The sequence below is a fragment of the Lathamus discolor genome, chromosome 15 (genome assembly GCF_037157495.1).
Source record: "Lathamus discolor isolate bLatDis1 chromosome 15, bLatDis1.hap1, whole genome shotgun sequence".
Classification (NCBI taxonomy): domain Eukaryota; kingdom Metazoa; phylum Chordata; class Aves; order Psittaciformes; family Psittacidae; genus Lathamus; species Lathamus discolor.
The window spans coordinates 10,750,837-10,775,297 of record NC_088898.1 but is presented as its reverse complement, the minus strand read 5'-3'; the positions used below and the strand labels follow the sequence as shown (position 1 = coordinate 10,775,297).

Genomic DNA, 24,461 nt, shown 5'->3' with positions numbered 1-24,461 from the left:
TCTCGCTGCTGCTGTCATTTTGAGTAGCTTTTCTTGTGGTCTTTTATGCCTGAAGTGTCCTTTCCCAGGCAGGCCCAGTGTTGCTTTAACCTGCCCAAGGGGAGACTGAGCTGAGCTCTTAGGCAGAAGCTCTTCCCTGTGAGGGTGCTGAGGCGCTGGCACAGGGTGCCCAGAGAAGCTGTGGCTGCCCCATCCCTGGCAGTGCTCAAGGCCAGGTTGGACACAGGGGCTTGGAGCAAGCTGCTCCAGTGGAAGGGGTCCCTGCCCGTGGCAGGGGTTGGAGCTGGAGGAGCTTTAAGGTCCCTTCAACCCAAACCAGGCTGGGATTCCATGATTCTGCAACATCACCTTGGCTGGGACAGGCTTCAGGTCTCCAGGGGAGCCTTGGCTGATGACTGCATGGCACCAGAGGTGTGACTGCAAAGCCCACAGACAAAGAACATCTTCCTTCTCTCTGGCAGCAGGCAGGGCAGTGTGGGTTTTAGCTGCCCACCATTCCCTTACCATACCTGTCAGCTACCTCAAGCCTACTGAGCTCTTGCATGAGTCAGTTCCTCATGGAGCTGGTGCACCTAATTGTGAAGAAGAGGATCTATCCTGGTGCCCAAATTGCTTTGACAACAACTCTGCAGGTCAAGGATGTGAATAAGATCCTGCTCTGGTAGCCCCGGGGTTCCAGCAATACCCTGGGTACATGGTCGGCTGTAAAACTCTCACGGTAAGACTGTCAGTGTCACTGTGCTCAGAAGTGGAGCTAACGCATGGACACTGGCTGCCAGTCTGACAAAACCTGGTCTGGATTCTCCTGCGCTTTGTGCCTGCACACTCTGTAGTAAAGGGCTAAATCCTGCAATCCCCACGGGCAGAGTCTGTGTTGCACGGGTTGCAGGAGCCTGCAGTCACTCTGTGCCAGGGGCCAGCAAGAGCAAACACCCCGGTCCAGGAGGTCTCCGGGGCGGCTCGGAGCTGCCGCCCTCACACGCTGTGTGCCCGCCAGTGCCAGTTCTGCGCTCTGCTGGGCCCTGAGCTTCCTTCTTCACCATTGACCCATCGGGAGCAGGAATGTGCCCCCAGGCCTGTGCCAGTGCAGAGCCCATCGCCCACCCTGGTCACCTACCGTAGGCTGGGCCCTCCCTGTTCACACCTCGCTATGGCACCGTCACTGGCTCACTTAAATTCTTTCACGAGCTGCTCTCCTGGTCTCTGGTTGTTCTTCATTGTTTTGTGGGTGTCCTTGCATGGGAGAAGTGATTCTGCTTGAGGGGCCACAGGGAATCTCCAGCAAGGAGCTGGAGGAGACAGCAGGAGCTTGGACAAGGAGCATTGCCCAGCTCAGCCTGAGCCTCTCAGGGGCACAAGGGCATCAATGCATCTTAGTGGCCCTGACCAGCCTCACCCGGGGGGTTCACCTACTCCCAGCCTATGGCCCCCCAGCCCCTTTTCTGCTCAGCTCTGGACCTTCAGCCCTGTCCAGAGCTGGAGGCAGTCTCCAGCTCAGCTGCAGATGTGCCTGTGACCAGATCTGAGCTCTGACCACAGACTTCCCAGCTCCACTTCCACCCGGTCCCATCCCGATGGACCTGACCAGCGACTGCCGGTCTGTGTCTGACCTGGGCCACCCTCACCAGATCCCAGCCCCGAGCTGCAGATTGGCCTCAGCCCTGCCTCATCCCCATGAGCTTGCCCAATGACCTGGACTCCCGGTTGAGCCTGGCCATGAGCTCTGGGCCTGCGCTGTTCACCCCGCTGGGGTCAGTGGAACTCCCCTTGTCTCCCAGACCCCATTCCTTAGGGAGCAGCCGAGCATCACCTTGCAGAGGCAGATGATGGAGAAGGAGCAAGAGGCACAAATTGCCGCTACCAGGACAGGGATGTTGCGTGCCATGGCGTGGGTCAGGATGTTCTGTTCACCTGCACCTTCCAGGGGCACATGGACACCACACACACAAGTACAGAGACACGAGGCTGATGCTCCCTGCTTCTCACTGTGTTCCTACAGACAGGAACTCAGGATCAATGGAACACCAGGGAAGGCAAATTGCTGAAGCTCAGAGGTGGTTAAATTTGCTTTTAAATCCATCAGTCCTGATTTTAGAGTCAACTCTGGGATACCCCCAGCAGAGCCCGAGTCCTGAGCTACTATTTCCTCTATTACTAAGGTTGAAGTGGTTGTGTCCTCATAAGACAGAAGTTGGCGAACCAGGAAATAAGACAAGGTTAACTTAAGCCTCTTGTTTCCATTTGCAATCTCATTTATCCTTTAAAATGGCTCTAGCAAAAAGGACAGTTTAGAGACAGGGGTATGCCCAGGAGCACTGTCCCTCACCCTCTATGCCTTTTGGCCATATACTGTCCACTTCAAGAATTCAGACCTTCAACCAAATCCTAACTCCCACCTGGGATGTGAGAGCATCTGATTTTACTGCTTGCTGAAATCACTTTTCCATCAAATCTACTGCAAAGCTACAGCCATTCTGTTACATCCTGAGTTGTATTTATTGGCGTGGTGTATCTTCACACTTGACCACTAGCCCAGAACATTTATCCAGTTGCCAGGCACAGCGTCGTTCTATGTCTTTGGGTTTTGTTTTTCCCAACTAAGAAAGAGCTTTACTACAAATTACCTGATTCGCAAGCAACGGTTTGGGGTTTTTTCTTGTTCTCTGTGGGGCACGTTATGGTGCAAGGTCAGCAAACCTCAAAAGGATACCACAACAGATCAAAGAAAGGCGACAGACAACAACGTACCTTGGATTGTCCAGCAGTGGGCCTGGTCACCCCCATGTCCTTGCTCCACTTGGGACAGTTCCCTGCTCATTTCTGGTCTGTGGGTCTTGGAGCTCCAGACATCAGCAAAGCTGTGCTCCTGTGTGTGGAACTGCCCGTGTCCCACTCACCATCACACCTCTGTGACCCTGGCAGGCACCTGGTGCAGGTCGATCACCAGCCTCTGGGAGAAGGGGTCTCAGCCCCTTGGTGTTCTGGCATCGTGAACGGCTGCCAAGGGGACTGAGCCTGCCTGGCTCCTGCTCAGTGCCCAGCTGCCTCTCCTGCGTGGACCTGACCGCGCTGGGCAGAAGGGTGGAAGTGTGAGTCCAGCCGATCTGAGCAGCATTGGCTTGCGCGGCTATAGCAGCGAGAGAGCAGCGGAGCTGAGCCCGTCCTGCTGGTGTGGGTACAAGCACCGGGTACAACACACCAACCCCCGCTTCAGCCAGGCAAATGCCCCATGTCCATGTCTGCTACACAGCAATGTTTCACTGGTGAGAGGCACACGTTCACTGCATGGGCACCCAAGTGTGAGACAGGAGATGCTCTGGTAAGCGCTCCCAGGGGCTCTGGAAGCACGAGGGAAGCGGGGAGAAGCCCACCATAGAGTTCTACAGCTGATGAGCTCCACCAGAGATTCAGGTCACTGCAAGTGATACTCTCCCTCTTCACAAGACCCTCTGCACTGCGTGACGCCCCATTCATGGGCTTGATAAATAGAAAACCCCAGAGACGTCTTTCTTTTTTTTCCTAAAGGTTGTTTTATTGTAAAACCATAAATACAACACTGACATGAAAATCCTCAAGCAACGGATGCTTTCTTACAGTTACAGTTTGTCTTCTGCCTTGGCATCAACTCTGAAAAGAATGTTGCAGAAACATGTCTCTAAGGGATCTCCAAAGGACCGAGCTCTGGCCTGGAGCGCTCGGCCCGGTTGGAACCTAAGTGGAACTATTCCTCCTCTCTCGTGGAATATTTCCATTCAGACAGCAACAGACTTGTAAAAACAGCAACATTTAAACACCTTGATTTCTTTTTTTCCTTTAAGAATCCTTTTCATTTGACGTCAGTCTAAGTTTCAAACAGCACTGAATTTATTGAGCTGTAAAAAAAAAAACCACAAACCGAAACGAAACAGAAACGAAACAAAATCCTATAAAGAAAAAAAAAAAAAACAACCCAGAACTTGAGTTGGCCTCAAGCGTTCGTATCTCACAATGAAATCAGGAACTCAACCCCGTGCAATATTGCTCTCTATTGAGTCATTTGATCCACACCAACAATACATGAGACTTCAAACAGGTTTTGTTTTGTTTATTAACACAGCAAGTGTGACATTAGATAACCTTTTAAATACAGTACATGGTACCGCGCGGGCAGGGCCCCGCGTTTCCCCTTTATGAAGACAAAGCCAGCGGTGGCGGTTTATAAAAATATTGTGTTGCTACAAAAGTATAAATTAATGCTACCGGTATTAAGAAATATTAAACACATAAAACTTATAAGGATTAAGAAAAATATTCATTAATACCTGTAGAAAACTCTGGCCTAAAAAAGATATTTTTTTTTTGTATATTTTTTTGTCTATTTCTTTTTTTTGTCTTTTTTCACGATGCTGACAGGAGGGGCTCGCACGCGGAGGCGCGCGCCTGCGCCCGGGGTATTGCCTTGAACATCTGCAGCTACACAGGGGAAGGGGACACACGAGTCACTGCGGGAGGAGGGACGGGACAACGGGACGCTCCGCGGCTGCTCCACGGAGCGCCAAGAACTTGGCTCCCGGCAGGAGCGGGGAGAAGGGAACACGCGCCCCAGGAACAGCTGCAGGGGCCTCCTGATGGGTGGGGTTGTTGGCAGGACACTTCCTAGCTACGGCGTGGAGCGGAAGCCGTGGTCTGGGTGATGTGCATCCCTGCTGGGCTTACAGCCTTGGCTGGTCACCTGTCACAAACGGTTCAGTTCATCCACTACTGGTTTGCCTTTTAAATAATTTATATAAAATAACATTAAAGCCCCGATAAGTTTAAAGGGATGGTGGAAAACAGCTCCTAAAACTGTTGCTTCTTCCTTCTTCGAGTGGAAAGGTCCTTCTCCACTGATAGCAAGAAAATGCTCCCTCCTCCCACCCCCTAGCCCACTGGAAAATCCAACCCCTCCTACCCACAGACACTGCAGAGACCAACGCAAGAACCCCCAGAACACCGAGAACGTTCAAGGCTGATGAGGCTGGAAGTGTCAGGAACTTTGGTTGTAGAAAGCAAGGGGTTGACATTTCTGTACCCATCAACTCCACAGTGAAATACTCCTACCGCTAAGGCTGCGCTGCTCACTGGTACCAAGAGGTGCTGACCACTGCCAGTGATGGGGTCAGCAACGGGAACAACAACGGGAAGGAAGAAAATCCTTTCAGTCAGTGCTTGATGTTGTGCATCAGCGAGCCATTTCCGTGACTCCAGAAGCTGTTCAGAACTCAACATCAGCTGCCTACGGATCATGAAACCCCGAAGGGTCCACTAGAGGCACCATTGTTCAACAAGAGCAAAACCCTCCCATCAAGTTATAAACCCAAGGACTCTAACAGGGGTAGTAAAAAACCCAACTAACCAGCTAACCAGGAACCAAAATTAAACAGAACCCCCCAAACATTAAACATATAAAATTAGATTTCAGGGCAATACACTCATTGGTTCACCATTTCTGGCCTAGCATAAGCAAACGATCCCACAGCACTTTCAATGTGGAGCTGTCCTTGCCTTCACCTTTCTGGATCTTATTGTTTTCTGGAGTGACATTCCCAGAGTGCCAGGAAGATGATAACCAGTGGCACAGGGACAGGTCCCATGCACTGTGAAAAGGAAATTCTTATTGCTAAAGAGCCACATCTTCAGAAATAACCCCCCCCCCCCCCAACACTGTGACTCAGACGATGTTTCTGGGCATTCCCAATGGATCCCATAGATTCAAGATCACGGTGTAGCACAGAAAATGCACAGCAGCAGCAGCAGCAAAATGTTGAGTGCTCTCCCCACACCCCGATTCCTCCACTGTAAGGGTTGACGAGACATCTGCTCCTCAACTGGTGTTTTCCCCTCTGTCCCTGTGGTCAGCTCCCTCCGTCCTTTACAAAACCTGGTGAACTTAATGGGAGTGCTGGGAAGGGTGGGAGGACGGGGAGGGAAATGCTCTGTGAACCCTCCTGGACCTATCCTGCAGAACCAGCATTTCCCACCTCTACATCCAGTCTCTTTTCCCTCGGCAAGGCCCAAAGGAGCCTTACACCTTCCGGAGCGTGCTCTAGGGAGCTGTACAGCCTTGTTTTAAATGACAGGGCTCAAGAGCCGGACTCCTCCCAGATAAAACAGATTTCTCCTCCCTGAAAAAGTTTCCCAGAATCTGCTTTTAGTGTCATTTTGTTCATTTTCATCCCGTTACTCCCAGTTATTCCATAGGGAACAACTTGTCCCTTCCTGTTTGTGCTCCCTCTGGATGCTCCCAGGCGCTCCTCTCCACCTCCTTTAGCCAGAGAGATGCAGTTAGTGATCACAGTCTTTCCTCCCAGCCTCTGAATAACTTTTTGGCCGCTCTTTTACTGTCTTGTGATTTATCAGTAGCTCGGAGCTGTCTGGATGCAGGCAGCAGCACAGGGTCTCAGTCACCCTGCTCCTGTGCAACACCACATCCTGGCTTGTCTATAGGGAGTACAGAAGGTGGAGATGGTCCCTCAGACTAGGTATAGCTCAGAGGACTCATCACCCAGTACAAGCACATGTGGCAATTTCCTCTCCTGTTAAACCATGCATGTTATTGCAAGCAGCTGGAGAAAAACAAGCCAACCACCCTGAGACATCTCCATGAACAGTGTTAACTCAGATACCACAACTCAGAGCCCAAGCCACTTCCAGAAGTGTCTCCCCTCTATTCCCAGCTGCTCCTGAGCTCTGCAAGTATCTGACACAACTTCAGTTGCAAAATTCACATAAGGGTCACAACTCCCTGAGCTGCTTCTGGACGTATTCTCGGCTAAGCAGGGGAGAACACCCAGCAAGCACAGTTCAACCAGTGCAGTGGCTCATGAGGATGCTTAAACCAAGTTAAACTGCTTTAACTAGCAACTAACAGCTGAATTAGACAAAACCTGAGCCCACAGTCGGCTTTCACAGGAAGTTCTCCAGATTGCACTAGCTCAGATACAACCAGAACAGTTTCCTTAGAGCAGAGCTTTGACAAAAGGGAAGTTCACTTCCATCTGAAACCAACCCAAGACAAGACACCAAGCCCATCGCACCAGCCAGAACACGACTGCTGGAAACACGGGGAGAAGAGACAGACACGGGAGACTAATCTGGGCTCCGTGTTCTCCACTGACTCCCTGGCTGCTGCACTCCCACAGAAACAGCTTCTGTTTTGAAGAGCTCTGCTGCTGTATCCCACTTTCTTAAGGATCCACAAGGATCTTCAGACAGGCCTGGAAAGCCCTTCATTCTTTACAGTTCATCTTCCCCCCATGCGTAGATCATAACCCCTCCCGAAGCAAACCGTCAAGTCAGAAAGAGAAGTCCGTAAGGTCAGGCACAGAGTAAGCAGCAGAAATAAATGAATGCCTGGAGAACACATGCACCATTTGTACCCAACACATTCCCCAGGTGTGAGTAAAGGAAACAAGAAGGCAAATTGCCAACATGACCCACGAGAGGATGATCCCAATTCTGAGGACTTCTCCTTCCAACTCAAAGAGAGCAGAACCTCATGACACCCCTGCCAAAGAGACCCTCTCCTCTCCATCTCCCACCACAGGAAAGGCAACGCTCCTACAGCAGAAGTGTTGCTCCATGCCGCCGAGCCAGCCATAGAATCAAACAACAGAACAGTTTGCGTTGCAGTAACCTGGAAGATTAAGAGCTTCCAAAATTCAAACCTGGGTGAAGTATCTATGCTCCCTAGAACACAAATCCAATGAGCAGAAAAGAGAAACAGGAGGAAAAGCTTGCCATTTAGGATAAAGAGATGTGCTCCAGATGTGCTTCTCCCCTTTTAGTGAAGTATGTTGAACAAAGCCTGTGACCAGACACAGCATGAACAGCTCCTCTGAGCTCCACACCCTGTAACCACGTTTAACACTCATTAAAATCTGCAGCTTCTTCCACCAGGTCCCTGGAGAAGGGGGCAAGCTCCTCACCACCTTTCCGGATTGCTCCACTTTAGGGCTTTAGGCTTTATCTTGTATTTTCAGCTGCTAAGATGAGGTTTTAAGTCTTTGGAAGAACCTCATCTACCAGACACTGCTGCGTGTTCACTCAAGAGCCATCATTAGTGCAACTATAACCAAAGCTGCCTGAGAGGGAGCAGTTACTAGGATGGGGGAGAGGGCCACTCAGTCCCTCTCTTTGGTTGTCACAGCAAGGAAACTCCAGATCTGATGCCCAAACCGTACTGTAGGAAGGGGAAGGGAGATAGGCTGGGAGCTAAGGGTGGCTGTGGTGGTCCTGTGTGCACACTCTGGCTCACTCTGTGCTCAGCCTGGCACGAAACGCTTGCACAAACGACTGCAGTTTTACCTCCTCCTCACTTCCAGGGTTTTAAAACTGGGCTAACTCTGCTTTGTCCACTTTCCCACCCTTAATGCCTTGCAGACAGACAACACAACAAGCCTGAGCTGACAAATCCCACAGAAGTTATCAGCCTGTCCCTTAGCAAAGGAGTGTTGGGGTTTGGAGCTTTCACTGCAAAGGAACACAAGGGGTTGGCACATTCACCTGAGCATCAAAGAGCCTGTGAGTGGTTCTCAGGTGAACCAAGTACAAAGATGGAAGTGCTACCAGGAGAAAGAACTACACATCCTGCCCCCATTTCTGCCCACAGCTGAGCTGCATGGCACACACTTTGTAGCTCCATCTTGCTTTGGATTCACGCTTCAGCCAAGGTTCCCTGCTGCAGGATACATTGTGCTTTCCAGTGGGAACAGCAGCACAGCACAAACGCTTTGTAATGGGCACACATCTCACTTAGGGTTTTTTGTTTGTAGTTTGAGACTTATTGTTTGCTATAGGTTTCTCCTGCACTGCCAATGCAAACAGATGTTATCACAGGTCCAGGTGGTGCTGGGCAGGCAGGATTTGTATGGGAGGAAATAAAACCAACAAGAAGAAAACACCTCCATCGGCAAAAGCCTCTGCCAGAGAAATAAGATATCCAAGTGCCTCGGCCTTGGCAGCTCGCCCTCCAGCACTGCAGCTGCCAGTGGGGTTCAGACTCTCTTCCAAGACTTACACTTAGGAGACAAGTTTTCCCCTGATGCCAGTAACAGTGCTGAGAGGTCAACCCAAAGGCTAGACTCAAGCCAACAGTACGTCCCATTTCTAGGCTGAAAAGGGTAAGAACTGGGTGCAAAGAGCCATCCTCAGTGACCCTGACCTAGGGATGGTCTCTAGCATGCAACCTGTTCCCCTGCCTGAGCCCCACAGCAGTGAATCAGTCAGTGCCTGTCAGGTTCAAGGCATCTGCACACAAAGCCTGAGAGATTGCGTTTGACATTTCTCATGTCTCGGGACTTGCACCTTCTATTCTGTCCTGGTTTTGGCAGGTGGGATCTTGGTTTAACAACCATCCAACAGCAGCACTTCAATGTGGGCCCCAGTCTCAACACTGTTGTCAGCAACCAGAAACCCCCCTGTGCTGCTGAAGGGCTCCAGCCTGCAGCGAGTCCGATGCTGCTCTGCAGCCACTGTGACCACAGCCCCAGGGGACACTACTGGAATGGGAGAGACTACTTCAAAAGTAAGAATTTGCTTCAATTTGCCTCTGGGATACAAGTCCCAGAGATGAAAAATTTAACTGTTTGGCACCAGAATTTAGGAATTGTCTGAGAGGCATCAAACCTCACAGCAGAGACCCCATCCAGCCACCCATGGACTGTACCTACGGGCACTGGACACAGCAGAGTGCTGGCCTCATGGCCAGCAGAGTGACTAAGATGTTTTTGTGTTATGATGATCTCTAATTGCATTTGGGGTGAGCCAGTAAGTGTGAACGTTTAAGGGCTCGTGGCCTTCCTAGCCAGAACGATTCAGCAACATAACAAGTAGTGTAATGCACTGTAGGTATCAAAAAGACATTCGTGCTACAAGAGGAAACCATTCCAAACAAAATGGGAAGATATTCTTTGCACTCAATCAGGAGCACTTACATTCAGAAGGATCATTGAGCCCATGCACTTCTCTAAGCCTCCTTCAAACCCCAGTTTGACAAAACTGATGATCTTTGCTCCCCTGAAAACTCATACACCTTGGTTTGTCCTTGGCATTGTGAAGGTTGGTTTGAGTGGTGTGTGTTGACAAGCTTTTTTACTACAGGTTTAGGTACAAGGGCTCTCAATGGCAGCTGGCAGACCCTGACAAGCTTGCTGGTGGCCTGCAGAGCTCTGTGCTGTCACTACTTGCTTGCTTTTCCTGTTTTCTAGTTTTGCCATCTAAACAACTGTTGTGGTTCCCATAAGGATATTATTTAATCGCAAATGTGCTACTCTAGAACAAGTCTGAGAGTGCCTGATGTCCACAATTCAGAGAAGCTCATTACTACTGGGAATTCAGAGAACAAACTGTGCTGTAAAAAAAGAAATCCAAGAAATGTAAGAGCTACAGCCATTTTCTGCCACGAACCCTTTCTCTTAGGTTTAAATCAAACTTAGAATCATTAGCTAAGGTGTTAAATCTGGGAGTGGAGACAGAAGAGTAACTTTTGTTTTCTGGAAAAAAAGTGTATGAAAAAGTTAAAACTAAAGTAGTCTCCCTTCCTGACTTCTAAAGACACTGGTGTTCAGAAAACACAGCTACCCTGATAACATGCACCGTGTGTCAAGAAGGCTGCAGACAAATGCCCTCAAGGTGTACAGTTATTCAAAGGAGCAAAGTCCAGTGCAGAACTGGTCTGTTCAATGTAGTCTGATTATCCATGGCAAGATGGCCCAGGGGACAAGAGGAAAGGTGGGGTGGAGGAGAAACAAAAGAAACTTCAAGTCACTTTAGATCTCAGCTGCCTGAAGACTTTAGAACATCAGCCTCCCATTCATCTGCCCACTTGAAAACATTAGAAAGTCTGTCAAGTCCACACACTATCTAGGGAAAGGAGCACGTTCCTGGCAGAGGGCTGTCTCTCTCACGTGCTCAGCTTTCCTTTCAAACTTAATTTTATATATATTTATATTTTTATATATATATAAAAAAGCACTTGGTTTCCAGGGGCATTCATAATGAGGTCCACAGTGTTTAGAACTTAAAATTCTTTTTTTCTTTGTTTGGAACAGTGTTTTAAAGTTTTGTTTTAATTAAAAGACAGTCTTAAAGCATGTTGGACTTCAAAAACATGAGTTTGTTCATGTCTTCTGGACTGAGTAGCCGTCTCCTTTTGATTAAGAGAGCCTGCTCACACATATTTACACATTCACTTCTGGCACCAACAGCAGGCACTGCTAAGAGCCAAAAGGCTAGCTTGGCTAGTTTTGTATGCTTTTGAGTAACACACGACCAGTACTGAAACAGGTCAGGGGTGGCCTGGAAGAGAGGTTCTTGCAAATAATCATAGACTTCATTTTTCCCGAACCAATCTTCTTCCTGAGCTGCTGTGGCTTCCCCTGCTGACCGAGGCTTCTTGGTTGAAGGTTCAAATTCTGTTTCTTCTGCCCAGGACTCTTTCACCTCATTGATCAACTCGCAGACCTTGCCAATGATCTCTTCATGCTGGTATGGTGGGACGGGCCGCAGCTTCTGCTGAGGGTCTAAGATCATGGCTACCTTGTGTGCCGAATGAACTTTGAAGTTCTCCTTCAGCGCCTCCAAGAAGAGGTGGCAGAGTTTGCTGACCACGCCAGCATCGTTAGCTTTGGAAGTGAACAGTTTCTCCAGTTTGACGTAGGTGGGCAGTACCAGCTGCAAGGTGGGCCGGCTCTCGTTGCTCAGCTCTATCACCGCCTGCTTCACTGGAGCCAAAATAGCTGCCAGGTTGCTGAGCAGGTGTTTGTTCAGGTTTTGGATGAGGTTCATCTTCTTGGCCCTGCTGTAGAACTCACAGATCTGCTCGTAGCGCTCGTGGACGAGCAGCAGGGAGTCAGTGACCGAGTTCCAGCAGGGCGGGGGGGAGGTCTCTTCCAGGGAGCCAAAGGTCTCCTTTGAGAGGCCTGTGGATCCCGCCAGATCTTCACAGACATTCAGGAGCTCAATCACTTCGTGCATATTGCGGGCCTGTAGTGTTCGCTTGTTGAGCACACTCTGCACCACTGAGTTCAAGGCACAGGCCGAACAACGCAAGCACATGCCTGCCTTGGAGAACGCAGAGGAATTGACTTTGCAGTCTGTGACATACACTGTCCTGATCTCCGACATCACAAACTCTGAGAGCACGTTCTGGACCCAGTGGTGGATAAAATCACCATTATCTCGAATGTCTACACCCTTAATTCCCAGGACGTAACTCTTGATGTGGTTGCCTTCCACCTGATAAGCCGTGAGGATGTAGCAGGAATCAGGACCGACGCTCTGTGAGTGACAAGTGACGCCAATACCCAGGCATGCGTTGCTGCCCAGCGCACAGGTTACCTTCACCTTCACCTGGTTGTACATCCGAGGCAAATGCTTCAGAGCCAGTGTGTTGAAATTGCCAAGGATTTCGGTGACGGAAAAGGCACCATAGCGAGCGCCACTATCCACGAGGGTCTGTGCTAGCTTGATGAATTCCTTCCCGCTCACCACGCTCAGAGCCCCAAGGTCAGTGCACATCACCCTCAGGAGCCTCTCGGCAATGTTCTGCCGCTCCTTCTCCGGGATTGCGCTGTTCCCTACTGATCCGCTCGCAGATGCTGCAGTGAAATACAAGGAGGGAGAGAAAGCACCAGATGAGCATTGCTCCTCTACAGCAGGAGAGAGGAGGGAGTCACAAAACAATTCTCAGAGACCCAAAGAGGTAGAACATGCCCAGATGATGGAAGAGACATCTCCAACCCTGGACTTCTTCCCCCAAGGATTTCTGGACAGAGGATCCCTTCTGTTCAGCAAAGGGACAGGCCTTGCTCTTTGCTTGAAGCAGCAAGGAGCTTGTCTGCATGCTGTTCCTGGTGTGGGGACTGAGAGAGAGCACACACTATTCACAATCCAGTGCCTTAACCAATGCCACCCCTGTGGTGTTCACTGAGGAAGTGCCCGACTAAGTTATAATCGTGAGTGCCATTTGCTACCCATGTCTAAGGGCTGGTGGTCACAGCTTAGCCCAGCTGGAAAACTGGACATCTTCCCTATTTTGTGATCTGAGCCTTTCAGTGAAGCATACAACTTCCTGCACCACCTCCAGCAGTGCTGGAGCTCCACTTTCCATTTCCTCCTCTGAACTCCAGCACCCCACTTTTTGTGGCTGATTTTGGGCAATGTGAATGTCATTTTTGACCATACCAGAACACAAAAGCCCATGTTTTTGTATCACCCTTCCCCCAGGCTGCTCAGCTCAGATGCTTTGGAACTGATTTCCCACAGGACTGTATTTTACCTTTTTCTGTGGGGAAGCTCAGAGGATGAACTGGGGATAAATCAGACCCTGGCTGCTACCAGCACAGGGACTGACAGGTTATGCCTATGTCACACCATGACAACTGGACTAGCCTTTCACCTCCAGATTGGGCCTGGGAAGTCTGACCCTGGCTTAGAAGTTAACTTTTTCCAGGAGTTGCCAAATGCATCTTCCCTACAAACCTTTCCAACCACCTCCCCAGGGCTCCCAGAACTTTTTGCATATGAGCCCTCCTGTAATGGGAATGGGTGCTCTGCTCTGTGAGGGAGTACATGAATTAGGGATGAAATCAAGGGCACTTAGGCAAGATGAGAGCCTTGTGCAATGGCCACCACTGCTGCACCCTGACAGTCACTTGTTCCAAGTTGACAGGAAAGTGCAGGATGGAAGAGCAAACACTGCTACTTACTGTTGTTGACGTTATTTCTTTGGAGCTGGGGTTTCCACTTCTCTTCTACAACAGCTAGAGGTGATCTGGGCTGGCTAGAGGCAATATTGTTCTCGTTGTCAGCTGTGGGGCAAGAGACAGGGAGGTGTTAGAAGCACAGGGTAATAAGGCTTAAAGCACAAAGAAGGGGAAACAGTACCCATCTGCATACCATGTATTTCCGGTCCCCTTCACTTAAGGTCACAACAATCTACTACATTCCCTGTAGCTTTTAAGCAGTTGTCAGTGAGCTGGCACAGTATTGCCAGAAACCTCTAAAAGCCTTTGGACTCCCAAAATGGGGCTGCAATGACAAGGGCTTATTCTGTGCATCAGTGACATTGATGCCCTCAGCACACACAGAAAAATGTCTTCCCATAACTGGAGCTGCATACCAGGAATAGATGGTCCTTGTGCAGCCTGACCCGTGCAATTTGCTTGCTTTCAAAATGAAAGGAGGTGTAACAAACATTTATCCTTCTGCCTTCCTGCCCCTTTCTGCACTGCAGGTGGCTTCCCTGCTCTTCACTGCTGAGTACTTTGTTTTTCAAGCTCTGCTCAACTCCTCTGTACCTATAGATCTTACTACAGTCTGCACACAGGGTTTCCTCCCATGGTAGAGAGGAGGCAAATCTCCTCTCAGGCTGCTCTCTGCTGCCTTAGACTGGAAACAAGAAGGAAACGCTCCCAGGTTTCTGGAGTGCGACCAAAGACTGTTGCTCCCTATGGCTGCAAAGATACCAACTGCTCCAGGGTCTCTGGGTTGATGCTCCCAATTCTATATATGTACGTGGGCTAAGGGCTAAACACTTTGGCTGCCAGTCTGCTGGGATCTTTCAAGGAAATGCAGAATCAGTACATCCTATATTGTATCCATGTCTTTTCCTCCCCTGTGCCCCAAGAACTTCTCTCCACCCTCTACAGGAAACTTTCTAGTTTCTTAGCATGCTTCACTACGAAACTGCTCTGAAATAGACTCTGAAGCAGCAATAGAGTGCACAATGAAGAGAGGTGGAAGAGGAAAGAGAAAGATGGAGAGACTGATGACCAGGCTGAACAGAAGGATGGAATTAAACCCAAAAAAAACAAAACAGGCCCTTTACTCATCACAGATAGTCATCTTGCCTAATTCTGGACATCTCTGCTAGACATACAAAGGCTTCAAAGTAGCCCATTAGGGCTCTTTTTACACTCAGTGGTGCAAAACAGGCTCAACAATGTGAATCATTTGATTATTCACCCAGGTAGAACTAGATGCCTTTTGTAGTACAAGATCCATCATGGTCCAAACTCACCTGGAATCAATGACTTCTTCTCCAGGAAGTCCACACCGACCAGCTCAGGCAGCAGTAACTACAGCCTAGGCACACCAGCACACCAGGATTCAATGAAATAAATCCTGTCCCAGCACTCCTGACAGCACAGCAGGAATTACAGGAATGACTTGTTAAGGCACACACAGCTTCTTTGCTCTGCAGCCCAAGTTAATCCCGTGCTGGGCACAGCACTAGGCTGCCCTTCAGAAGAAACTGGAGAGGATAAGGTTGCTCTCCATGTGTGGCAATGACCCAGAAGAGAAGGGAGACCAGCCAGGATCTAGAGACAAGCAATGGTGTGATGAACTCCAGTGCTCTCTTCCTTACAAGCAAGTCCTCTCAAATTCGAGCAGCTCTGCATGTTCACTGCTGGGGCACTCACAAACCTTGTGATGAACAGACACAGTCTGCACAGTTATTCCACCTGGGCACTGCACTGGCCACAGACTGGATCAACACCCAGGAGATGCAGGACATGACAAACCAGGGGTGACTCTGGGACTGCTTCGAGGACTGTATGAACCCAGGGAACCCACTGGTCATGGTTGGTACCTGGGGAGCATTGCCACGCTCAGACTGCAGCAAGAGGTCCATCTTTGCAGGTGAGGAAGAGACTTGAAGAGCAGGAGATGCTCCAGTGACTGCAAGTGATTAGATATGACACATCACTTTCCCCCCAGCATTTACCCAGACTAATTGCTCTTGGGCTACCACCATCAGTGTCCTCAACTCCAAACATCCAGGGGCAGGCAAAGGAAAATGCTAGATGTTGCCTCCTAACTTTGTTCGTGGTTCAGGCTGTCCTTGTCTTAGTGAGGGGTGGGGGAAGAAGCCCTCTCTGTTTCCTCCCCGAACTCTTTATCTGTTTCATATTAATAGGGGATTTATTACATACAAATATCTGCTGGCATTCAATATGGCATTAATGAGATTTGTGTATTTCAGCCTCATCTTCCTTATCAGGCAGTCTGTGAACTACACAGATCATGGTTCTTTAATTTCTCTTCATGCCTCCAATCCTTTAATCCAGGTTCAGCCTAGTCGTCCTTCTATTCTGTAGCTCTAGATTGTAGAAAGGGCATTATACAGTAGCACTCGACCTGAACAAAGTACTCTAAAGGGAGTCAAAGCTGTATATTGTACAGTGTAATTACAGAACAAATTCCTTTGCCTGGTGTTCTGCTGTTCTATTTCTGCCTTTCAGTATCCAATTTACATTCTAATTGCTTCTCCTCACTGTGTAGCTGCTTTATGGAGCTATAATCTCTCCTTATTACCTTCTAGCCCCAGGCTCAACCCTCTGAGTGACTCCAGAGCCAGCATGTCCCTGCTTTTGCTCCTCAAGGCCAGCAGCACATTCCCTGGCTTCAGACACTTCCAAGAGAGGCTGAGTAGATGCATCACATTTAGTTGGAAGAGATGAACCCTTTGCACCAGACATGATAAGCCAAACTGGATGCCTGAACACATTAACTGAAAGACTATTTGACCCATACAGGCTTTCTGTATCTCTGCATGGAATCATAGAATCACAGACTGGTTTGGTTGGAAGGGATCTATGCTCATCCGGTTCTAACCCCTGCCACGGGCACAGACACCCTCCACTAGAGCAGCTTGCTCCAAGCCCCATCCAACCTGGCATCCCCCATAATGAAACATTCCTTGAGCCAGGCATATGGACTGGTATAAACCGCTACTGTGTCAGTGTCCCCAGTATGAGGATGACCCTGGGCCACCAGTTCTGCTGACTACTGCAAGGTCTCTGCACTCCCAGATTTCAGACATGTGTCAATGCTGTTTCTTGGATATGGAAATCCCCACGCCCTGAAAGGCTGAAAGGCAACAAACTGCGAGCAGAGTAACTGCAAACCCTGTGTGATCTCTGTTGTTACTCTGCTAAACTACAATATCCAGAACCCACCAGAGCTCGCTGCAACTTTCGCACCTCTTCATTTTGTTCTGTTCTCACCCCACAGCAGTAAGTACCATGCTCCTTGCCCCCAGTGCACAGATCTGGAGGACAGGCTGCTGCTCCCCCCAGGAAGGAGGCAGGAGTACAGGACTGGAGGCACCACACACACAGATGCCATGACGGGGATGGGTGCTTCCACAGCTGCAGCCTCTGGGATGCCTGGAGAATGTGCTGAATACACAAGACATGGACAAGTGTCTTCTTGTCACTGTCCCAGTGAGACATTTGGGAGGAAGCAGCCAAGCAGAAGATAATGAATTACAAACAAACCAGGGAGAGATGAGAAAATAGAGTTTAACAAGAGGAATCCAGAGCTGGGGAGAGAGGATTTAAGCATTGATGTATCCCTGCTAATGTTACGAGTCAGACCACAGATACCTGCCCCTCCAGCTGCCTTCTGTGTCCAAAGTGACCCAAGTGAACAAGCCCAACGGCCAAGAGAAGGAAGAAACTGCAGAGAGCACTAGCTTAAAGTTTTCAACAGCTCACATCTTGCTAGTGACTAGGCTTTTGACACTAGCCTGATCCCTCTTTTGCAGCTCCTCTACTCGGCCTCATCAAGAGCTGCATTTCAAAATGCTGCATTTCGGTATACCAGAGACCAGAAGAAAGAACAGGATGCTCAGGACACAGCCTGGTGGCAAGCAGGAATTGCCAGAGAGGAACAGCAAGAGCAGAACCCAACATCATGGAGTGATGGCAGCTACAACCCTGAGAGGAGCTGCGCTGCTCCTAGCTGTAACATGAAGTCCACTTACTCCACCTCAACCAGCTTATGCTCGCATCATCTCATATTACCCTGAATGTCTCTTTGTTACATTACAAAGATGACAGAAAAGTTGCTGAGCAACACACAAAGCCTGCACTAAGATTTGCCAATGAGAACTGAACTGGAACCGAGGAACCGTATGGATGAAGAACTCAAGAGACACTATCAAAATCTCAATCACAGAACAAGATTAAGAACTTTGATTAGAATTACTGTTATAGAACGGAAAATGTGCCTATCCTCAAGCCACTCGTCCTCCTGCGCCACTCTGCTCAGGGCTTACCTATAACATGAGGGCAGATGGAAACATTGAACACGGATCTCAACAGAGCAGCTGTCTGTTGGAGCACACAGGTCTGTCAAAGGTGAATTGATTTGTAAACCTGTGTTAACTCACTTGCATTTTCATTCAAGACTCAGAAAATGACAAAGTTCTGCCACTATAAAAATATCCTGTTTCTATGGTTTTGAATATTCTGAATGCTGCCTTTGAAACAGCTTTGGCTTTGAGACTTTAAAGGCATCTCTTATGTACTGAGACAGAAAACAAAAAAGGTGCCTCAGAAACAATGCAGAGGAATTGCTCCTTGGAATTTTCTTTTGTAGATAGCTGAGAAGGAAAGGAACACAACTGCTGAGACAGCAAATTCTTCTGCTGGGAACACATCAGTCCTTTGCAGGAGACGCAAGCACGGAGAGGGACTTGTGTGGGCAAAGGCTCTGCTGCCCTGCAAGCAGTTTTGCTTTGTTTGCTTCCACGAGAACTACCCTTTTTGCAGTAGAAGGGATTTAATATGCTGTAGGAGTGACCCACAAATGCTTACGCACTGAGTGTGCCCTAGACCCTGTTGGATAAAGGGAATGAATAGTGTGATGTGCTCCATGCTAGCATGGCACGTTTCCTCTCTTCCTAGGAAAAGAAGTGAGGTTTATGGCATCCCCTGAGCCTTGCACTGTCAGCCACTGCTACGTGCTCCAGCCTTTGAGGATCTTTTCTGCTGCAGATGAGGTTACTGGGGCTTTGGAAATGGTGAGCACAGAGACTGACACACAAAGGGGTGAGCATCAGGCAGCAGCGCAGAACTGAAGTGCCCAGCTTACCTGCGTGGGACTGCATGTGCTCCAGGAGATTGTTATAAAACTGGAACTGGATTCCACAAGCTCCACAGGTGTAAGGCTCTGTTTGGGAGAAATCAGTTCAGAAGAATTACACAGAGTATGCAGGGAAGCAGCATATGTGCATACTTCAGTTTGTACAGTAGTGGGGCAGCGCCCTGTGGTCCTTGTCACCTCAGCCCACGTGTGCATGTCACAGCAGCTCCTTAGGACCGAACCTGAAGGCTCGGGCTGTGATTTAGGAAGGCTCTAGGGCAGGTCACTGCTTCTGGGCTGGGCACTCTTCACTTGGGCACACTTCACGGGCTTCACTTCACGCCACTGCCACGAGAAAGCCAGGATGGCAGCGGGAGAGCTCGTGCAACAAAGCAAAGCTCCCGACGGTGTGTGTGTGTATCTCAGTGATTTTAGAAGGGCCTGTTGTGACAGAATGAGGGGTGATGGTTTTAAACTAAAAGAGGAGATTCAGGCTGAACAGGAGGAAGAAATTCTTTACAATGAGGGTGGTAAAACACTGGCACGGGTTGCCCAGAGAGGTGGTGGATGCCCCATCCCTGGAGACATTCAAAGCCAGGCTGGATGTGGTTCTGAGCAACGTGACCTAGTTGAAGATGTCCCTGTTCATTGTGGGGGGTTGGACTAGAGGACCCTTCCAAGCCAAACCAGTCTGTGACTCTATGAATCTGCACAGAGACTGGAGAGGCTGCACTCTGACTGGGGTTTACTAACTCATGTGAGCTGTTTCAAGTGTGTATGTGTTCTTTTTAAGCCTGAAAGCAAAGATTGCGAATTCATTTTATATCCGGTCTGGTCAAATTCCAGTCTCTGCTGCCTTTCCTGAGACATGGAGAAGCAGGTTATGAAAAATCCTGTTGCTCAGAAGCTGGGGGATGAAGTGCCACAGGGGAACTCAGCTTGGGGGTTTTGTGGCTGTCACAACTGCAGCGAGCCTGGGGAATAGTGAGTGCCACTGGGCTCAGCAGCAACACGGTGCTGGGTGAGCAGAGGTGGAGGGGAGGAAGCACAGGAGCTGTGCAGGGCTGAGAGCAGAGCAGGAGAGCCGTGTTGCCAGAGGACATGTATGAGCCGGAGTCAGGAAAGAGCTGGGTGCAGAGCTCCCTCATGAGCTGAAAGACATGTTTAGTTCTGTTCTATCAAGTATGTTGAAAGCGCATTTCTTCCACTGCATTAACCTAGCAGCAAATGTTTGCAGTTGCTCTTTAAACAGTATGAGTTGAGTGCATTAGTTGACAGATGTAATATCAAACTACAGTGGCTGCAGTTCATTAACACTGCAGTTTGCTTCTACACCTCGAGATACACCAGCACTACTTACACTGTGGCATTTTGTTTCAGAACAGCAGAATGAACAAACGCAAGCATTTGGCATATAAACAACTTCACATATAAATGCCTGGCACACACACAGAGCAAGGTCTATTGCTACAAGACACCAGGAATCTGTATCTTATACAGTATGACAGGAAACATATATTCTCCATCAATGAATAAGCAAAAGCAGCACCATCCGGGATGGAATAATCAAAGTACAGGAAAACACAAGCCTGACTTGGCTATGATCTGTAAGAAGTCTGTCGCAGGTAGCAAACCCCAGAATTCATCAGATGGCTACAGGAAGCTGTGAGGAGAAACATAGAAAAGACCATGAGGGGTTCACATAAGCTATACTCATATGCTGTAAGGTTGGAGACCCTGCTGTGCCTCTCCACAGAGCCACCAGTCCTCGGAACTGATGGAGGCAGCTCCATCTGGAGGAGCAGTGCTCAACACTTTATTTAAACTCACTGTGTTTTCTGGTTATGGGTTTTGCTGTAACAAGGAAGTTCAGAAATACTGTACTTAAGTAACTGTACTTGTGAAAAACAGGGAAGACTCTGGCACACTTATGAATCTGACTCACATACATCCAGCACTCTCCAAGCAGCACAAGTCTCACATCCATTTTTCTCTCCTGTTTCACTACATCCCTACATTTCCTTCTCTGCTGACTCTGTCTCAATGAACTGCCTTTCCTTCCTCCTGGTATATTCTCAGCTATTTTAGCACCAGACACCTATGCTGCCTTTCTTCTAGCTCTCCCATTGCCTGACTCCCTTTTACTCCTGACCTGTTTTCTGGGTTCTCCCCATCAACATACATCATGCAGTGACCATGAAGGTCTCGGCAATTCTTCACCTAAAGGTCCCCCCTCTGCCATTACAACACACTGCGCACTCAGGGACTCTGAAACAGCTCTCATATGTGATTCTTCTCCAAAAAATGTTGTGGATTTCCATCCCATTTCCAAAATCCCCCTCCTGTTTCACACGGAAATGTCCACTCCTGGAAAAAAATCACTGTTGACTCTCAAAAACTAGTTTTACATTCAACATTGTCTAAATACTTTTGAGACCAAGAGTCAGAGAAGTCTACAGTTTGCCACAGGTGAAGATGAGCTAAAGTAAAACTAGGGATAACATTTAAATTCATGCAACAATTCAAAAGTCATTCCTGGGGAGGAGGGATGGGATGCCTGGGAGGATGTGCAGAATCCCTGTGGGAACGAATGAACTTGCTTTACTTCCCAGGGCTTTCTCAATCCTCGCATTTCTGAGGTTTCAGCTTCTAAGCCCCTTTATGCTCCACAGTGCAGGGAACTGGAACAGCCAGGCTGACTGGAAGCAGGTGGGATGTGTCAGAGCTAGAAGAAGGAGAGAGGGCAAGTGGAGAGAAGGAAAAGGCAATTTGTACCCGAAATCAGGCAAAAGCCACTACCGGAACAGAACTCCTCAGCTGGGCTGGTACACAGCGAGTAAATCCCCTTCCCTTTGATTCCTGCTTAAAACTCAGAGTCAACTGGAGAAGTTGTCGGAACTGCTCTGCACAGCCCTGTGAGCCCCACTTGTGCCTGTTCTCCTGGCTGGGAGCACAGCTCCCTCCACAACACTGCAGGACCTCCACTTCCCTTCCCAGGGGGAATTTTAGCTCCCCTCTCTCCTGCTCTGGATACTTCCCTATAGGGAAGCAATCTATTCTCCGTCACGTGGGCTGAACTCAGCAAGGGGCCCATGACTGTTCCAATCCACAAACAGGTGGACACAAAAGGTCCCTTCAACTCAAACTATTCTATGATTCTAATATTGACAAAAATTTCACGTTGACAACTAAGCCACGAAAATCCTGCAATGCTCAGCTCTAACCCTGCAGCCCAGCACCTCACACTGAACATCTCAGAAGACAAAATGCAAGGCTGCTCTTGTCCCACTACCCACCTCCAGAAAGCAACCTTTCCACACAGCCAAGCCCAGAGCCATGAAGCTGGGGCAGCACTCAAGGACATGGCATTTCTGCAGACTTGGCATCTCCAGCTCTCCCATATGGGTTCATACTCAGCCACGGCTACGATGCACTTTCCTGCAGCAGCAGGACAAGTTGAAGAGCCTGTGCAGCAACAGGATCCTGCCTCTGAGCAGCTCTGCTGGGGCAAAGTGTCTGAAATTTGGAAGGAGATCACTGATCACTGCTGTCCTGTCTGCCAGCAGACAAGGGCTGCTTTCCAGCCAACTGATCTCAGTGGAGTCGGAGTCTCACTCCGAATCTTTCCATAACACAGAGGGGTTGTGTAGTGGAGACCACAAGAAAACCCACTGCAAGCAGGCAGTGCTGCTGGAACTGCAAACACCCATCCCACCTCTAACAGCCCCTTGCCAGCTCTCTGAAACTCAAGCACTGCAGCATCCCCAAGCATTTCATTCTCTGATCAAGCACCAAAGAGCTTTTGATCCTCACAGAAGAGGAATTTGTCTGTGGTGCACTGGTGCTGGTGTCTGAGCACAGAGCATTCCCTCTCCCCAAAAGCATCCTCCCCCAAGAAAACCAACCTCCTTTGTGAGCCAAGTCCCCTCTGCTCTGAACACAACATGCTGTCACATCACCCTCCTGCTTGCCTGTGTACTCTCTGAAAACACCTTTATAGAAACCTAAAGCACCAGCAGCCGCCGAAGCCTCTCCAGTCCCTTGAGCCACACAGAACCAACACTTTTAAACTGGTGGCACAATTTAAAACATCTTTCCCCAGGGCTATTATTAGACACTTTTATAAGTGCCTTAACACAGTGAACAAGGCTCCCGAGTAAGGCAGCAAGGCTGTGTGAGCCAAGCCAGAGAAAAAAACAGCATTTGTGCTTGGCTTAAATAAATCACTCTAATTCCCATGTTAAATCTCATTGCCACATCTAAGCCAGAGAAAATAGCAGAGCCTGGTCTGAGGCCAGGAGGGAACATGAGTTGAGAGGTTTTAACAGAAAGTTTCAACAGCAAACACCCTGAGTGAAGCCCAGCACCAGCTCAAGGCCAGGCAGCAGCGTGGGGAGCAGACCCCCAGGCAGCTCAGGCTTTCCTCCACTGAGACCCACATTTCAACACTTCAGTCCTCAATTCTGACGAAGAACAAATGCAGAAGAGCTGCAAAGGAAACTTCTCAGTCTTGTTGCCCACTCACTGTTTCCACTGGCTTCAGCTTCAGTAACAGCGTAACTGCATCTTTCAGTACCTTTGACACATGCCGATGAAACAATACACGAGGACCAGCAGCAGTCTCCTAGAAAAATGCCATCACACACCAAAGGAAGTGGGAATTTCCTAAAAACAAAACTTCTGTCACTTCCACCCATCTCAGACAAAGAGAAGTGCTACCTAAAAAGGTGCTGTGGAGGATGTTTTAAAAAGGGGAGACCCCAAATGCCTGAGGGTTGTCAGACTTGTTGGCACTAATTTCGTTTCTCTTCCAAGGTGAAATCTCCTGTTCTGAATAAAGCTCTTGCTTCTTTCTCAGATCTGTGAGTGAAGAGTGACCAAGCATTCAGGGTGTTCAGGGTGCAGCCCTCAGCACTGGCCTGCAGGTTGGTGTAGACAGCATCATCCCTAGAATCCAGACACAAGCCAAGGAGTAACTAAACACACCGTAGCACGAAGGAAGCAGCTCCTCCTCTTGAAAGCATCAAGAACATGGGGCAGAATCTCCAACAGAGACCCAGACCTGCTCTCCTTCCCCTCCAGCTTGTTCACCACCATTCCCTGGGCTCACACTTCTCACCTGTGCTCTCAGGCCAAAGGGAACTGTCTCTGCAAAGGTGTTAACTCAGCTGAGACATGCAGGTGAGTTTTCCTGTGCAGAAATGTAACTCAGACATGGGTTCGTTTTCAGGCTTCAAACCTCAGTCTCTCAGAACACGTATACTGGCATCTTCCATCAAACTGAACTCCCAGAAGGCTGCAAATGACTCTAAATGGTCTCGCAAACACACACTGCACAGGAACACCCTGAAGGGCTTCTACTGTGTTTAAAGCTGGAACCAGAGCCACAGAAATGAGACATTTCCTTCTTTAACACCTAGACTCGTAATAAATCCCCCATTTATTAATGAGAAATGCCAGGAGGGCAGCCAGCAGGGCTGCAGGTGGAGGTGCACTCCCAACATCCATCACACTGATGCTGTAAAAGGGGGAGAGGATTTGAAATCAGGGGACCTGTGGATTCTGTA

The 24,461-nt window shown here is 49.0% G+C and overlaps 1 protein-coding gene across 8 annotated transcripts in view; it reads right to left on the bottom strand.

Moving 5' to 3' along the window:
- Positions 1-10,947: 10,947 nt before the first annotated feature.
- Positions 10,948-24,461, bottom strand: part of ZNF618 (zinc finger protein 618) — a 154,865-nt gene continuing 141,351 nt past the window's right edge. For 7 of the 8 annotated variants that reach the window (XM_065696041.1, XM_065696043.1, XM_065696045.1 and 4 more), the window contains 3 exons: positions 18,904-18,981; positions 13,728-13,829; positions 10,948-12,617 (listed from right to left, as the gene is read on the bottom strand). In XM_065696041.1, coding sequence (XP_065552113.1) covers positions 11,104-12,617; positions 13,728-13,829; positions 18,904-18,981 — 1,694 coding nt within the window. In that variant the 3' untranslated portion in view covers positions 10,948-11,103. The remainder of the gene's footprint in view (positions 12,618-13,727; positions 13,830-18,903; positions 18,982-24,461) is intronic. The other variant, XM_065696042.1, reaches the window with a different exon arrangement.